We start from the raw sequence: 18079 nt of genomic DNA, 5'->3' as shown, positions 1-18079 counted from the left end.
GGTAGTGGAGCTGGCGCTCAGAATTGCTTACAAGCTCATAGTTTCCATTTTATGGAAATCATGTTTTGCATCCAGTGGTTGGTGGCTACTATGTAGCCACACTCCCACGGTAACTCCCCCCCCCCAACAAATGGGAATGGATTGAGATACTGGAAGAGGCATGATCTACATGAATGACCAGTGTTCTTCAAGTTGAGATCTACCTGCAGAAATTCCCATGTCTCATTCCCCTCTGACTTTTAGTAGGCAGTATAATAAAAGTTGGAGCTAGAATTGGAAAGGAAACAGTAATGGTCTGGGCAGGGCTGCAGTTTGCCCAGACTTGCCTTGACGTGCATAGGGGACTCATCTTGGTTCCCAGTCAAGCAGTTTATTGCTGACAGAATGCTATAGAAGATTTCCTGACCCTGATAAGGCTTTGTGGGGTTTATCTCTAAGGTTATATATAGATGGCTTTTCCCCTGCTTTTTATTTAGAATTTTTATTCTAGTACATAATTCTTCCTTCGTTAGGGGCACAAAAGTATAAATGTGTGTAGGGGTGACTGCTCGAAGTTACCAGAATAAAGTTAGTAAGAAAATGGTCAGCCTTTCTAATGGAAGCTTCTGCTTTTCAGTTAGATGGTGGCCTGGTATATTGCCAGCTTTTTCTAGATCTCATCCTATCTTCCGCATAAGATTTTCCTCAGACTCCTTTACAGTCTCTGCAACTTACCAAAAAAAACACACACCAAAAAAACAAAACATCTTGGCATTTGTCAGAAAGTCCAAGAATTGTCTAGTCTGTGATAAGGAAAGAAGGATGAGTACATGAAGGGCTGTCACATAGAGGATGGTGCTGAGTTGTTATCTGTTGCCCCAGAAGGTTGGACCAGAACCAGTGGGTTGAAATTAAATCAAAAGAGTTTCCATCTAGACATTAGGAAGAATTTTCTAACAGAGCGGTTCCTCAGTGGAACAGGCTTCCTCAGGAGGTGGTGGGCTCTCCTTCCCTGGAGGTTTTTAAGCAGAGGCTAGATGGCCATCTGTCAGCAATGCTGATTCTATGACCTTAGGCAGATCATGGGAGGGAGGGCATCTTGGCCATCTTCTAGGCATGGAGTAGGGGTCACTGGGGGTGTGGGAGGGAAGGAGATGTGCAGGGGGTTGGACTAGATGATCCTGGTGGTTCCTTCCAACTCTATGATTCTATGATATGGGCAGTGTCTCTAGTGGGATGATATGAACCTGTGAATTGGCAAGCAGTTTAATATTCAGTGCATGCAGCTGAGACTGAACAGGCTTTTGAGACTAGAATCGCTAAATTGCTGCTGTGATTCTTTTTTCCCTGCAGGTAGAGTTCTGTCACAGACTAATCCAGGAACACCTCCCAAAACTGTAACGATCTCAGAAAGTGGAGTTATTGGGACTTCGTTAAGTTCTACTATACAGCAGACACCAAATAAAATAGCTATCTCCCCCCTGAAGTCCCCGAACAAGGTAAAAAAACCAAGTGAATTTGTTTTACTTTATTGTTCTGTGAATGGCCCCTAATATGTTACTGGATTTCTCTGTTAATAAATATTAAAGGACCATTCTTGCAATCATGATTCCATTGAAGTGAAGGGTATGGTGATTTCGCTGTGTAAAAACTGTTGCAACTGGTAGACGTGTTTCTCTTCAGTAATAGTTCTCTGGTTCTAAATCTCAAATATGGGAAATGTATGTTAGCTTCTTGAAAAGCCAAACTACTGACTTCAAATTCACAATAGCTGTTCCTTATTGTCTTCTGCTTTTTTTTAATCCCATTAGTATTTCTTTACAACGTGTTTTTCAGTTTCTCTGCAGCCATGAAGCATGAAGGTTTACAATCCAAGTTTCTTTAATTTAAGCTGGACTTCTCTGGATATTACTAAAATCCACTGGTTGAAAAAAAAAAAGGCTCTGAACTGCTGTATCTCCTGCAGTGTATTGTTGTCTAAGCTGGTATAAATTGTTATATCCGCCTGATAAGAGAGAGTTTTTATGTGGTGCTGTTCTTATGCTGGAGACAAAGCTCACTATCTAGCATATGTGGATGGCAGATGCCTTATTGATTGCCATCTATTGCTAACCGTAGATAATTCTGATCACAGAATTACAGTTAATCAGATCAATATAGCAGTACAGATGAATGTATCACTGTGTGGTGTATCTTTTAGATTTGTGGTTTACATAATCCTGTACATAACTGACAAACTCAGGATGCTTTTCAGATAAATTTGTGCTACATTTGGTTAGCTTAAATCAGGGGTTCCCGCCATGGCACCTACTGACCTCTTTCCTGGTGCCTGCGGAGTGTTTTTAGAAAGTGGGTGTGGCCTGGTGGGGCTTTTGCCCAGCAAGGTTTGTGACAGGCCACTGGAGGGTTGATTGGCGAAGCAGATTTTTAAAAACGTTGCTTTGGCACAAGGATCTTTACTGCATTGCTGAAGGTAAGCTGTGGTAGCCATGTTGTGTCTGGCTCCGCCTCCTGAAGCAGCCATTTTGTGGCTGTGCCCCCTCTCTGTGTCAGAATTCCAGAGGTGCCTGGAGGCTCAAAAAGGTTGGGGACCCCGGCTCTAATCCTCCTGTGAATCTCGCTAGGATGTGTTGCTTCTTCTCAGTGAAAGACTGCTGGCAATCAACGACATAAAAATCTCCCTGACCTTTGTGAATTTGCACTAAGTTTTCAAGCTGAAAGGAACTGCTACTGTATTGAGCTGTCTGCCATGGAACACTATCTGAGGTGTCATCCATTTGTTAAAACAGCTGACGGTGGTGTCAGTCGCTTCGCAGCCTCCAAATTCCCCACAGAAAGCGGTCGGTGTCCCTCTCAACGTAGCCCTGGGACAGCAGATCCTCACAGTGCAGCATTCAACACCCACTTCCCCAGGCAAGGCGGTAGCTAACAATACAACCGCTCAGGTATGCTCACCTTACTCTTTTTCCGGCCGCTTCTACTTCTTTTTTGTGTCTCTCCTCTGGCATGCAGTGCCAGACTGTATGATCTCAAACACTCTGTTTCATTTTAATTTTGATGAGCCAAATGGAGAAGTGTGGGGAACATAAGCCCAAGGCAAATAACAAATGCTGGCTTATAACCAGCAAATGGCATCTGGTCTAATACAGGTTGAGTATCCTTTATCCAGATATCCGATATCTGAACTGACCCGAAAACCAGACTTTTTGAGCCGGCATTCAGACATTACTCACAGGCCCGTGTTGGTCTGCACATTGATGGCTCACTGTGCACAAAATTATTAAAAATATTGTTTAAAGTTACATTCCGGTGATTTATATGAAGTGTATATAAACGAATAAATGAATTTTATGTTGAGACTTGGGTCCCACCCCCAAGATATCTCGTTATGTATATGCAAATATTCCAAAATATGGAAAGATCTAGAATACGGACCACTTCTGGTCTCAAGCAGTCCGGATAAGGGATACTCAACCTGTAATAATAACACATAGCATATTTCAAGTGCTTCCCTCTAAGTGCTTTAATCAGGAATGTGAAGGAGAATAATATTGACCCTCATTAGAAATAATTACTTTGGGTGGGTGGTTTTAATAGTTTAAAAATGTGATTTTATTATTATTATTATTATTATTATTATTATGAGTTGGTTTTTATATGCCGACTTTCTCTACCACTTAAGGAAGAATCAAACCAGCTTACAGTCACCTTCCCCTCCCCACAACAGACACCCTGTGAGGTAGGTGGGGCTGAGGGAGCTCGAAGAGAGCTGTTACTAGCCCAAGGTCACCCAGCTGGCTTCCTGTGTAGGACTGGAGAAACAAATCCAGTTCTCCAGATTAGTGTCTGTCGCTCCTGTGAAGGAGTGGGGAATCAAACCCTGTTCTCCAGATCAGAGTCCACCACTCCAAACCACCTGCTGTTAACCAGTAAACCACCGCTCTTAACCACTGCACCACTCTGGCTCTTATGTATGTTTTAATTGGTTAGCTGCCTTGGTGGCCCTTGTGAGCACAGAAAGGCGGGTTGTAAATTTTGTTAACGATCAAAGAAGGTGATAGAATAAAGCCACGGCGGTAATTTTATAATGGTATTGTTTGACAGGCTGTGAAATCTGCAGTGCAGACCCTCACTGTGGGGGGAGTGAGTACATCCCAGTTTAAAACCATAATTCCCTTGGCGACGGCGTCCAACGTCCAGCAGATCCACGTACCCGGAAACAAGTTCCACTACGTCCGGCTCGTCACGGCCACCACCGCCAACAGCTCGGCACAGCCCATCGCTCAGAACCCCAGCACCAGCACTGCCCCCCTGCAGCAAGGTTCGTAGTCTCTTAGCTGAATACCTTCAGAGGGTAGCTGCGTTGGTCTGCAGTAGAACAGCTAGATTCTAACCCAGTAGCCCCTTAGAGGCCAACAAGGTTTTCGGGGTACAGAGCTTTCGAGAGTCAAAGCTTCCTTTGTTAGGGAGCTTCGTTAGGGACTCTTCGTTAGGGGGCTGTGACTAACGAAGGGAGCTTTGACTCTCGAAAGCTCCGTACCCCGAAAACCTTGTTGGTCTCTAAGGGGCTACTTGGACTCGAATCTAGCTGTTCTTCGCTGAATGTTTTCTGCTGTCATTTGAATGGGTTTAAGAGAAAAACAAATAGGGAAAGGGAGTCGAGGATTGGTGAAGGAACTGAGCAATGTTTGCATTGGGCAAAGATGGGACTTGTGCAGGTCAGATGCCAGCTCTTCTGCGTTTCCTCATAATGCTTGGATTAATGGTTTAGTCACGGGCGCTTGTTTACAGATGGTCTTTGCCTAGCTGTGTTGCTGCTGACTTGGTTTTCCAAAAAGAGCGTGTGGTGTGCGACTTGTGCCCAATCACTGTTACGTTCTTTATGCCTTGGTTCAAGTACTAAATTGAGAACATGACTTCATTTGCCTTGTACTTCTTCCTGAATTTCTCTCGAAAGTGCTTTAGAAGTAAGAGTCTGTTTGCATTAGCTTGTCATGATTTTTCACAGTTGTTGATCAAAGAGGTACAGGTTGAGTATCCCTTATCTGGACTGCTCAGACCAGAAGTGGTCCGTATTTCAGATCTTTCCACATTTTGGAATATTTGCATATACATAATGAGATATCTTGGAGATGGGACCCAGGTCTAAACACGGAATTCATTTACGGCTTATATATGTTTTATATACAACTTTATAAAGATAGCCTGAATGTAATTTTAAATAATTTTGTATATATTGAACCATCAGAAAGCAAATTGGCATGCTGCTGGGGGCCTGTGAGTAATGCCTGCATGCCGGCTCAAAAAATCTGGTTTTCGCGTCAGTCCAGATATCAGATGTCCAGAAGGGATTCTCAACCTGTATTAACAAAGATTTGGTGCATGCAGGTAGTCTATTTATTCAAAATTGTGTAAAAGTCATATTACAATTGTTGCAGTTCCTTGCATTTTGGGCTCTGAGTTGGGTGTGTGTGTGCTCGACCGGTCAGTAGTTGCTTGCCATAGTTTCTGTTGTCCCCCACCCCCTTTGGACATTCTTAGGTATTAGAGCAACTTATGGAGTTGTTCTTATTCTTAATGTTTTAAGTCAGTTTGACAAAAGGTATGAAGACAAAAGGTATGGATAAGTGCTCAGGATCATCACTTAGTCTGGAGCTGAGTTGATTATAGAACCATAGAATTGGAAGAGGCCATACAGGCCACCTAGTCCAACCCCCTGCTCAATGCAGGATCAGCCTAGGCCCTAGAGCATCCCTGACAAGTGCTTGTCCAGCCTCTGTTTAAAGACTGCCAGTGAGGGGGAGCTCACCACCTCCCTAGGTGGCCGATTCCACTCTTACTGTAAAAATTTTTTTCCTAATGTCCAGCCGGTACCTTTCCGTCTGCAATTTAAACCCATTATTGCGAGTCCTATCCTCTGCTACCAACAGGAACAGCTCCCTGCCCTCCTCTAAATGACAGCCCTTTAAATACTTAAAGTGAGCAATCATGTCCTCCCTCAACTTCCTCTTCTCCAGACTGAACATTCCCAACTCTCTCAGCCTTTCCTCACAGGGCTTGGTCTCCAGGCCCCTGATCATCCTTGTCGCTCTCCTCTGCACCCGCTCGATTCTGTCCACATCCTTTTTGAAGTGATCTACTGTTGAATAAAATATACCAAAATATTGAGTTTCTTTACACCTATGCACTTGGCTCATATCCTGAAAACCTTGGTCTCTAAGGTGCTACTGGACTTGAATCTAACCAAAATCACCTGATGAACTTGCCCAGCATTCTGTGTTTTTGCACAGAAGCTTGCATGCTACACATCTGATCCCATTTTTCTATGAACAGCTAAGCCAATGGTAGTGAACGCGACCCCCGTGCGGATGTCTGTTCCGATTGTACCAGCAGCGCAGACCGTCAAACAGGTGAGTTACGTGTGCTCTTGTTTTGTTCTCATGTTACTTAGGCTGGTGAATGGGTACCAGAGAACTGTGAGTTAGACTGCTTGAGAGCCAGCGTGGTATAGTGGTTAAGAGCGGTGGTTTGGAGCGGTGGAGTCTGATCTGGAGAACTGGGTTTGATTCCCCACTCCTCCACATGAGCGGTGGAGGCTAATCTGGTGAACTGGATTTGTTTCCCCACTCCTACACATGAAGCCAGCTGGGTGACCTTGGACAAGTCACATTCTCTCAGCCCCACCTACCTCACAGGGTGTCTGTTGTGGGGAGAGGAAGGGAAGGCGATTGTAAGCCGGTTTGAGTCTCCCGTAAGTTGTAGAGAAAGTCAGCATATAAAAACCAACTATTATTATTATTATTATTAATCCAAAGTTTTTCAAAGACACCTCCATTTACTCAGAATCTCTGAAGACCTTTACAAAGTAACTTTCTGCAGAAGAGTAAGACTGAAGATAGTGGGGGGGCTTGAACTACCTGCAGGTCCTGCTGTGGCCTCTATGTCACAATTAAATGTGCCATCTGATACATTGATCCTTATTTATTGATGTTATGGGGTAGGTTTTAATCATTGTTTTAATAAGAGTTTATTATATTTTATAGCAGAATTTTACGAGATTATGTGAGCTGCCCTGAGCCCGGCTTTTGCTGGGGAGGGCGGGATATAAGCTTAGAAAATAAATAAATGGCTTGAACACATGAAGCTGCCTTCTACTGAATCAGACCCTCAGTCCATCGAAATCAGTATTGTCTACTGCAGGGGTGGGGAACCTTTTTCCTGCCAAGGGCCATTTGCGCATTTATAACATTATTCGGGGGCCATAACTAGGTGTAGATCTCCCGGGGGGGGGGAGACTACGGTTTCCAGGTCTCCAGCCACCACCTGGAGGTTTGCAACCCCAGGGGAGACCACGCAGAGAAGGTCTGGAGGGCACCCCCGCTCCCTTGTCCTCCCCCACTCCCAGGCGGGAGGGCAGCCAGCGGTAGGCCTGAGCAAACGAGGCGCCAGGAGGCAGCCGATCCACAGGGAAGGAAGGGAGGAAGGAAAGAAAACAGAGAAAGAGGAAAAGGGAGGGAGGGGGAAAGAGAGAGAAAGGGAGAAAGAAATGGAGGGAGGGGGAGAAAGAAAGAAAAGGACGGAGGGAGACAGACAAAGAGACAGAAAAAGAGGGAGAGAGGGAGAGAAAGGAGAGTGACAGAAAAAGAAAAGAAAGAAAAGCCTTCCCCCCCACACACACACCTGTGCACGCCGGCCCCACGCGACCAGGCCCCAACCTCCACGCCTCCCCCCCCACACCCCTGGCCCCGGAGCTCCCGAGGGCTGCAGAAAATGTCTTCGGGGGCCGCATACGGCCCCCGGGCCTGAGGTTCCCCATCCCTGGTCTACTGAGACCGGCAGCAGCCCTCCAGGGTCTCAGGCAGAGAGGTCTTTCACATCACCTACTTGCCTAGTCCCTTTAATTGGAGATGCCGGGGATTGAACTTGGGACCTTCTGCATGCCAAGCAGATGCTCTACCATTGAACCACAGCCCCTCCCCAAATATCATAAATATCATGAGGATTTCCTTCCTTGCAGGTGGCGCCCAAACCAGTGAACACAACTTCACAGATAGTTACCACGAGCCAGCCGCAGCAGAGACTTATTATGCCTGCCACACCACTGCCGCAGATCCAACCAAACCTCACCAACCTTCCCCCGGGCACCGTGCTGGCTCCAGCCCCTGGCACAGGGAACATGGGATATGCAGTTCTCCCGGCTCAGTACGTCACACAGGTACAGCACTACCATGCAGATTAAATGGACCGAAATATATAACTCGTAAGAAGTTTGTGATTCATATACTTATTACATTTGGCCAGGGGAGGGGGCTTTGTTAATATAGCTGTCTGAAGAATTTAGTAGAAAAGGGCAAGAGTCCAGTAGCACCTTAAAGACTAACAAAAATATTTTCTGGTAGGGTATGAGCTGTGGCTTACGAAAGCTCATACCCTACCAGAAAATATTTTTGTTAGTCTTTAAGGTGCTACTGGACTCTCGCCCTTTTCTACTACTGCAGACAGACTAACACGGCTACCCACTGTGAAGAATTTAGGTTCAAATATCCTGGTGTATCATCCTTTTTAAAAATGGTTTTGATTCTTTTTATGACTAAAAGAAAGAGAGCCTTCTTGGGGTGCAACAAGATGTTCTGGTTTCTGTGTTCTGTTGGTTGGGAACATTTGCTACAGCTAGCAAGTTCCAGTCTGTTGTTCCCCGAAAGACGGATATCTTGGAGCACAGGTTTTGTTTTTGTTTTTTGATGCGTATGTTTTTCCCCAGATTAAAGTTGGAAGCGTATTTCACTCTTATGCTAAAAACTCACACAAGTGTTTTCTGCATCAGCTTCCGTGGTAATACTTCTGGAATTTTCTCATAACTGTCAGGCCTTTTTGCAGTCTGTATTGGGGGATTCTAGTGCATTTTTATTCTTTAGCATGATGTCGCTATCCATATATTGGTGGAGAGAGGGGAAACCAAAGCAAAAAGGTTGAGCTAAAAACACTAAAATTACAAATAAATAAATTTTAATATGGTGCACAGTAAAGTTAAAAAACTAAGGCCTATATCATAGGTGAGTCATTCACAATCAATAAATACATAAAACTCATACACAGTTGATGTGAAATTGTACAATGGCCAAAAGTAGGAGCAAATAAGGACCAAACATGTTTCAGCCTCAAAAAGCCGTTCCTCAGTGGTCAGACATAGAATTGTAGTCCAGTACACATCCTAACAATATAATATAATGCATAGTAGAACACACATAAAAGCCCTTCTAGTATTATGAAGCTTCTTGTAAAATTATTTATTCCATATACACTAGAATATGGCTCACATGCCCCACCTTATATTTCATGCTGGGCTTCTAAGGATGTGCATACATCAAACAGTGTGTTAGGTTAGAGGGGAAATCCATGCTGCTATGGGCAAAGAGTGTAGTAGATACATCAGATGTGCTGGCTTGACTTTTCAAGGTGTGCTTCAGCTACTGTTGCAGCATGCACACAGTTTAGGAATCTCTCTGAGAAATTTGTGGTGAGTGGAAGGTGTGTCGATTGGCATGGCCGGAGAGTATCTGTTTTCCTTCAAAGGCTTGGAATAGATCATTGTAGCTGGCACAGCTGTGTAGAGGCTTAATGGAGAACAAACCATTGAGCTCACTTGCCAGAAAGGGCAGTGAGGAGGATCTCCTCCCACTAGCAATTGAAGGAAAAAGTAAGCAGAGAAGAGAGACCTTTTCAGCTCACATCCCTAAAAATGGTATGTACAAAGGGGAACCACAGTGAACCACCACAACAGTTGGGAAAAGCTTTTTGCCAGAAGTATATGTAACCTAATGCCTGCGGGGAATTTTCTTCCTGCCAGCTCTTAGAACAGTGCCTTGAAACCCAAACCGAGCCCCATCTGCTCTCAAATCACAGCTGAAAATGGAAAGGAAGATTTCTCTCTGCTGGAAGAGTATAAGAGTATGAAAAAACAGAGCTATCTGGAGCGTAAGGTGCAAGTGCATTCTGGGAAGGAAGCACTGTTGAAGATAGATGGGCCATCAGTTTCTTAACAGAGGGAAGAGATCCTGAATCTGAAAACCAGAATGACACCATGAAAAAAAAAAGAGCAAAAATTGGAAAAAGCATGTGAACCTGACGAAATTGAACCTAACGAAATTCATGTAGCTTTGAGGATTGGTTGCATGTAATCCAAGGCAGAAGCTTGGGTTCTGGGAGATCTATGAGCACAACTCCCAAAGCAGGATTATTCTTACTTGCTTTCCTGCCACAGGCTACTGAGCTTCCCAAAACTCTTCCTGGGGACCAGGGGATACTCATGGGAGCAACGTGGGAGTCTGCAGTGGGAGGAAGGGATCAAAACAAGTTGCCCCCTTCACCCCCCCCCCCCAGAAGTAACCTTCCATCGTTGGAAATGGACTCTTAAGATCCAACTCTCCATATCGAGGAATGTAGAATCAGAATCGTAGAGTTGGGATCACCAGGGTCATCTAGCCCAACCCCCTGCACAATGCAGGAAATTCACAACTGCCTCCCCCACACACCCCCAGTGACCCCTACTCCATGCCCAGAAGATGGCCAAGATACCCTCCCTCTCATGATCAGTCTAAGGTAATAGAATCAGCATTGCTGACAGATGGCCATCTAGCCTCTGCCTAAAAACCTCCAGGGAAGCTCACCACCTCCTGAGGAAGCCTGTTCCACTGAGGAACCGCTCTAACTGTTAGAAAATTCTTCCTAATGTCTAGATGGAAACTCTTCTGATTTAATTTTACCCCCGTTGGTTCTGGTCCGACCTTCTGGAGCAACACAAAACAACTTGGCACCCTCCTCTATATTACAGTAACTAAATGTAAATGTCCTCTTACCTAAGTATAGTAGCAGCCAGCATCTTCTGACCCTTTTAAGTGCAGAGTAAAAGGGGGTATGCGATCAATGCAACTATTTGTGGAAGGACTAATGACAAACATTACGTCTTGTGCCAACTTCCTGTTTTTGTTAGCTACAGCAATCCTCCTATGTATCCATAGCAAGCAACACTGGTCTCAGCGCGACATCGAGCATCCAAACCCAAGCCCGACTGCCATTCAATGGGTGTGTATTTTCATAGATAAGTTTTACACATTTTGCGCCATCTTTTGACGGCAATTAAAGGGAAGGGCTTGGAAGCTCTATTGGGAGTTATTCGGTATTCAGTTACTGAAAGAGCTGAGATCTCAGCACTATTTAGGTTAAGATTCCCCCCCCCCCCCCCGAGCAGATTAGCTAGTGGGGCCGGGGGCTTTTCTGCTTTCTGCGTAATGTGTGGTCTTGGCTCACTGGCCCGTCATTTTGTTTGTTTGTTTCAATGTGTTTAGCAGTTTGTTCCTCCTGCAAGGCTCATGGGAAATAACTGTTTAGTGTGTGTGTTAAGTGCTGTCAAGTCGCTTCCGTCTCATGGCGACCCTATGAATCAGTGTCCTCCAAAACATCCTATCCTTAACAACCTTGCTCAGATCTTTCAAACTGAGGGCTGTGGCTTCCTTTATAGAATCAATCTATCTCAGGTTGGGCCTTCTTCTTTTCCTTCTGCCTTTAGGTTTTCCTAGCATGATTGTCTTTTCCAGTGACTCTTGTCTTCTCATCATGTGACCAAAGTATGACAGCCTCAGTTGAGTCATTTTAGCTTCTAGGGTCAGTTCAGGCTTGATTTGATCTAAATCCCACTGATTTGATTTTTTGGCGGTCTAGGGTATCCGTAACACTCTCCTCCAACACCACGTTTCAAAAAAATCTATTTTCTTCCTATCAGCTTTCTTCATTGTCCAGCTTTCACACCCATACATAGTAATAGGGAATATGATAGCATGAATTAACTTCATCTTGGTTGCCAGTGACACATCCTTACACTTAAGAATCTGTATATTAGCATCTGAAGTGAGATAAGAATCCTGTGTCCCTATTCAGCTCTGGGGAGTCCCTTGTTCTGACTGTGGTACAAGGACTCAGGGATCTTCGTTCCTACTACTATCTGATGAAGAGAGCTCTGACTCTCAAAAGTTCCTACCCCAAAAATCTTGTAGGTCTCTAAGGTACTACTGGGCTCAAATTCGGGTGTAAGAGGACATTCTAGGCCAGGCGTAAGTTACGATGGGATGTCTGGGTGAGGGTAGCCTTTCTGATAAGTTTCCTAGATTTCCATTAGCCAAGACATGTGTGACAAACTAGCAATTCTCTCCTGGCCCCGGTACTGTTTGGGTGGAAGGAACGTATGCTGTGGTATATTCTCTGGTGGAGCTATACTCTCTGATGCTCCTGATATGTGATAGTGGCACAAGGTGGGTTAGGTTGTCTAGGTTGATCTGGGGTGGAGGGATGATGGATGGTCCCCCTCATGCAACTCAGATGGCCAGTTATCAGTAGCTCTGCATTCTTATTTTAGAGGAAGAAGCTAAAGCCATTGTTAAAATTGTTTGTGTTCTAGAATAATACCCTCAGAGTCTGCAAATCGTCCCCGAAAACCATGCAATTGTACAAAATCCCTGTGTCTGAAGTTGTAAGTATAGCCTTGGTGTGTTGTTCCCCTCAGATGTTAAAAACCCAATTTTCCTATCTGTGATGCATACATGCAGAAAAGAAAACACATGGTCAGTAACCAATGGAGATCAAATGTCCCTAGGTTTCAACTTTAAGGGCGCCGCTTCATCCCAGATTTACTTTGCAGTGGATGGTATACTTGTGCATTTCCATCTTAAACACACACTGCCACTGAACTCCATATGGTTGATAGCCTATTTGGTGGCGTGCATTTCTTGAGAGCCAAATACATGATTGGTCTTGAAAGCAAAAATGTTGCTGCCAGACCACACTTTACCATATTACAGTTGGCTGGTGGCACATCATTGGCAGGTTGCGGTACAGTGAAAGTAGCATTTTGGCACGGGAGCCACAAATCGCAGACCCACTCTGCAGCTTCTACCTTGACAGAAGATCCACGTTTTCTATTTCCCTTGGCACCAGGCCAGCCTGCAGCCAAGGGGGGAATGTCAGAAGGGGTCTCCTTTTCTAAGCACGGACGTCCCATTAGCTTGGGACTGGAAACTTTTCGCTTTGGTGGGCATTTTTACTTAACGCTCATTACAGGAGAGTTTTGAGAATTGCTGGGTTAAACCCACTTGGGGGGGGGGTTTGTCGGCGGGGAAGGTCTTGTGGAACTCCCGGGTTCACACGGGCACACCCCGTGCAGACTCTGGTGTTCAAGTCCTCCCTGGGATCTCCTTTCAGGTACTGCGACTGCTTTGCCAACGGCGAGTTCTGCAACAACTGCAACTGTACCAATTGTTACAATAACCTGGACCATGAAAACGAGAGACAAAAAGCGATCAAGGTAAAAAAATCTTCCTGGGGGATCCGTATTACTGAGTTTGCTGGGACTTGTGAAAGGGGAGTAAACCTCTTGCTTTAGCATCCTCCTTTGTGGGAGGATCTTAGACTGTTCACCCTCTCTGGGTTGGATGAAAGGATTACTTTATAAGACTGGGGCCTTACAGCCCAGGGGACCCCAACCTTTTTGACCCTGCGAGCACCTTTAGAATTCTGACGCAGCATAGTGGGTACAGCCACAAAATGGCTGTCACCAGGAGGTGGAGCCAGCACAAAAAGGCTACCACAGCTTACCTTCAGTCACGCACAGAGATCCTTGTGCTGTGGTGGCAGCTGCTGCCTAAGCAAGATTCATAAAAACCTGCCCGGCCAATCTGATCCCCGGTGGCCATTTAGAACCCTTGCTGGGCAAAAGTACTACTTGGCCTCTTCCAAAAACACTTCATTGGCACCAGGAAAGAAGAAGAGTTGGTTTTTAAACACTGACTTTCTCTATCACTTAAGGAAGACTCAAACCAACTTACAGACACCCTGTGAGGTAGGTGGGGCTGAGAGAGTGTGACTTGCCCAAGGTCACCCAGCTGACTTGGTGTGTAGGAGCGGAGAAAGAAATCCAGTTCACCAGATTAGCCTCTGCTGCTCATGTGGAGGAGTGGGGAATCAAACCTGGTTCCTCCAGATCAGACTCCACCGCTCCAAACCACCGCTCTTAACCAATATACCATGCTGGAAAGGTGTTGGCCAGGTGCCCACAGGTACTGTCAGAGATTATTCTCTGGCCCTTGTTTCCTTGCATGTACATTGATTGTTGTTGTTGTTTTTTGTGTTTTTGTGTCTGTCCTGCTAGGCCTGCCTTGACAGAAACCCTGAGGCATTCAAGCCCAAAATAGGAAAGGGAAAAGAAGGCGAGTCTGACAGACGGCACAGCAAAGGTTGCAACTGTAAGAGGTCCGGATGCCTCAAAAACTATTGTGAATGCTACGAGGTGAGAATTGAAATCAACTGCATTTTTCTCTTTTCGGAGTCCTTTTTTTTCGTATTCTCTAGTTGAATCTCGCGGAAGCTCCTCGGTGGTTCCAAATTTTGAAAAGCCCTAACCACACTGTTTTTAGGCCCTGTTAATATAACTACTCAAATAGCCTTGCAACTATATTAATGCCAAAGTTATCTCCAGCCACTAAAAGCTCACTTGAAATAACAGTTTTATGGCTTCTGGAAAAGGCTGAGGCTCTGTCTTTGGCTAACCTGCAGGGGAGAGGGTGTTCCAGAGCCAGGAAGTAACTTCTGGTAAAATACTCTGTCATGCCTTTACTATTTCAGTCCCTTCCATATATCAGGCACCAAGAATATACTCTACTTACAAGGTTCTATGACTTGTCTTTTGGAAACTGCTGTCTGAGGCTGAGATGTAAAATTTCCAGAAACATGGAAGTCATGGGGGGAAACAAGATTTTTGTTTTGTTTTGGAGGGAAAATTGAAATATATGCAACACTTTACTGCTTTAATGACATAAATGGTATCATTTATAGTTTAGTTAGCCTGTAAGATTCTAGTATTTGGCATATTTGTATAATTTAAAAATATAAAATGCCTTAACTTGTTACAAGCAATTTATTCGGTACAACAGAGAGCTGCACCTGAATCTTAATTTTTGCCATCTGAGAGGTAGGAAAAAGTAAACTCTGAAAACAGAAAACAAATTTTAGAGTAAGCAAAAGAAAGTGTAGCAGTATTTATTATCCCGGTCAACGACCAGCATAAGAAGAAAGTGTATTATTTGCAGATAAAGTGTTACATACAGTCAGACTAGGGCTACTAGCATATTTGGACATTGTAAAACACTAGACTCTTCAATTGTCTATATCAGTGGTTCCCAATGTGGGGCAATTTGATTTTTAAGGGGGTCAATTCGAGAATGAGTTATTAACAGTGGTTTTTTTGCATTTCTTATGGTTCTAGGGGCCTCATATACAGTACATAAATATATATTGTGACATACACATTTTTAAAATTAATCAGAATGTACACGGCAGTCAGCTGGTGACAATGGAGAGGGGGAAAGCCTGCTAAGAATTATATGTCACGGGGGCGGGCATCAAGATTTTAGTGATGCTTAGGTGGGGCACGGCCAAAAAAAGGTTGGGAACCACTGGTCTATATCATGCACGTTATATGGCCAATTAATTGTGTACAAAACTAGTCACATTTAACCAACATATCCTTGAAGATGTGTTCGTTTACTATGTTCTAGACTGGAATTATCATGATCTAACATGATAGCTTGTTTTACATAACAATCTTCATACTGTTCCTTTTGAGTGGATAAAAGCTTGTTCTTGGGGAAACGACTGTGCGGTATGTGGTGTTTCATCGGAGGAAGGCCTTCAGGTTAAATGTAAGCCTGGATTTCAGATCTGCAAACATTGAGTTGGATCGAGCACAGCATTTCCGCAGGTGCAAGAAGCTCCACCCACACAGCACAAGTTGCTTGGCTCCCCCATGGCAGCCCAAATACCCCCCAAAAAATCCTGTTTGGGGGGTCCCCTGTCCTATAGGAGCAAGATTTCAGAGGGGCTTTCAGGCTGCTGTGGGAGGGGAGAAACACAGGTAAATTTATGCTCAGTTAGAGTAACTCTGTTGTAACTGAGGCAGTTACCCATATCCTATTGTATTGTGTATTTTATCGGGATGTCAGAAATAGGCTGATTTTACCTTTGATGACTAGAGTTCTTAGATACTCGGCGATTTTATTGTTAGCGTGGTAACGCTTATAGGGAGAGTTCAGGCTTGATTTGATTGAGAATCCACTTATTTGTCTTTTTGGCGGCCCATGGTATCTGTAAAACTCTCCTTCAGCACCACATTTCAAATGAATCAACTTTCTTACTGTGGTGTGTACCGGTAAAGTCAGAAACCACACAGTTCCACAGTATGGGGGAAACAATATTTTTCTTTGCTTGTATTTTCCTCTTTTCTAGGCGAAGATCATGTGTTCCTCGATTTGTAAATGTATCGGCTGCAAGAACTTTGAAGAAAGCCCGGAGCGGAAGACGTTAATGCATTTGGCAGACGCTGCCGAGGTGCGAGTCCAGCAACAAACGGCTGCCAAGACAAAGCTCTCCTCGCAGATTTCGGACCTGCTAACCAGGCCGGCACCAGCGCTGTCCAGTGGAGGGGGAAGGTGAATTCGCGTACTATGTTTTGTTGAGTTTTCAAAAGAAATCCCAAGCTGAAGGAGGCTATAAGGAGGGCAAGTCAATAACTTGTGAAGTGGGGACTGCCGCTCCCCCGGGCTTCTCCTGCATTCTTCTTCTACCCATTCCCCCTTACAATACCCCTTCAGCTCTTCTCTGTTGTCCACTCCCCTCAAAGATGCAACATGTACATGGAGGAGAGGGCTATTCATAGCTACTAGTCCAAATGGCTACTAGTCGTGAAGCATACCTATTCTCTCCAGGATCAGGATCATGCCTATTATATTAGGTGCTGTGGAACACAGGCAGGATGTTACTGCTGCAGTCATCTTGTTGGTGAGCTTCCTGGAGGCACCTGGTTGGCCTCTGTGTAAACTGACTGCTGGACTTGATGGACCTTGGTCTGATCCAGCGTGGCCTTTCTTAAGTTCTTATGTTTCCTTCACTGCTGCTGCTATTCCTAGCCAAAGAAAAGGCACTTTTGGCTGCTTGGTGTCTTTTTTTCTCATTCCAGGCTTAAAGGGCCAGTGTCCCTATAAATCTTGAGAGAGAGAGAGAGGTTAAAATCAATAATAAGTCTGTATTAATAGATCTTAGGAGGGCAGGCAGTATGGTATGGCCCGATCTCGTCAGGTCTCAGAAGCTAAGCAGGATCGGTACTTGGATGGGAGACCATCAAGGAAGGCTGTGCAGAGGAAGGCAATGGCAAACCACCTCTGCTTCTCACTTGCCTTGAAAGCCCCTTGCTTGGGGGCACCATATGTTTGTTGTGACTTGATGGCACATAGGTACCTATTCATAGATTTTATGGGAAAAGAGGAGAGGTACGAAAACGTTCTGAACTTCACACACAGTTTGAGGAATTGTACTCCTATCTGTAGAAAATGTCTCTAAAGTTGCCCTCTCTTACTTACAAATACGCTCTGTACTCCTTAAGAAAAAAAAAATCTGGTATTCACTTTTGTGTTGCACGCGGACACTCAGATTTGCTCCTTCCCTCCTAGGTTGCCGTTCACCTTTGTCACCAAGGAGGTCACAGACGCAACGTGCGACTGCTTACTCGCGCAAGCCGAGCAGGCCGAGAAGGCGGGGAAGTCGAAAGCAATGGCGGAACGGATGATCCTGGAGGAGTTTGGGCGTTGCCTGATGAGGATCATCAACGCGGCAGGAAAGTCCAAAAGCGATGCTTGTGCCATGAACTGCTGACCGTCTCAAGAGCGAGCCGTGGTCCGAGCGGAGGACACTAAAAGGCACAGGGACACTTTCTGGTTGGCAGCAGCTGATGATAGTGATAGTGTTTTCATTCTTAATTTGGTGCTGCTTTAGTTTGCATCGGCTTAACGTTAATATCGAACCAAGAAGACCTTTATAATGATGAGTACCTTTTTAAAGCTGAACTTTTTCTTCTTTTTAAGGACGGCGCCTGTCTTCTACCCGGCTTCTAAACTTTGGAGAATGGCAATGGCTTTTCTTCATTCTCTTTTAGAGAAGGGTTCTTCTTTTAAATTATTATTTGCAATTTTAGCGTTGGATTGGTATGAGGGGGAAGGGAAGG

The 18079-nt window shown here is 44.8% G+C and overlaps 1 protein-coding gene across 1 annotated transcript in view; it reads left to right on the top strand.

Annotated features, from left to right (window-relative positions):
- The window catches only part of LIN54 (lin-54 DREAM MuvB core complex component), a 41617-nt gene extending 23886 nt beyond the window's left edge, over positions 1–17731 (top strand). Inside the window, exons 6-16 of the mRNA XM_056855395.1 lie at positions 1333–1478; positions 2769–2924; positions 4084–4300; positions 6313–6389; positions 7997–8194; positions 10970–11061; positions 12431–12502; positions 13231–13333; positions 14177–14314; positions 16309–16511; positions 17529–17731. Of these exons, the coding sequence (XP_056711373.1) occupies positions 1333–1478; positions 2769–2924; positions 4084–4300; positions 6313–6389; positions 7997–8194; positions 10970–11061; positions 12431–12502; positions 13231–13333; positions 14177–14314; positions 16309–16511; positions 17529–17730 (1604 nt within the window). The 3' untranslated portion in view covers position 17731. The remainder of the gene's footprint in view (positions 1–1332; positions 1479–2768; positions 2925–4083; positions 4301–6312; positions 6390–7996; positions 8195–10969; positions 11062–12430; positions 12503–13230; positions 13334–14176; positions 14315–16308; positions 16512–17528) is intronic.
- Positions 17732–18079: the final 348 nt, after the last annotated feature.

This window comes from Euleptes europaea, chromosome 9, assembly GCF_029931775.1.
Source record: "Euleptes europaea isolate rEulEur1 chromosome 9, rEulEur1.hap1, whole genome shotgun sequence".
In the NCBI taxonomy this organism is placed as follows: Eukaryota; Metazoa; Chordata; class Lepidosauria; order Squamata; family Sphaerodactylidae; genus Euleptes; species Euleptes europaea.
This window is presented reverse-complemented; position numbering and strand designations above follow the sequence as displayed.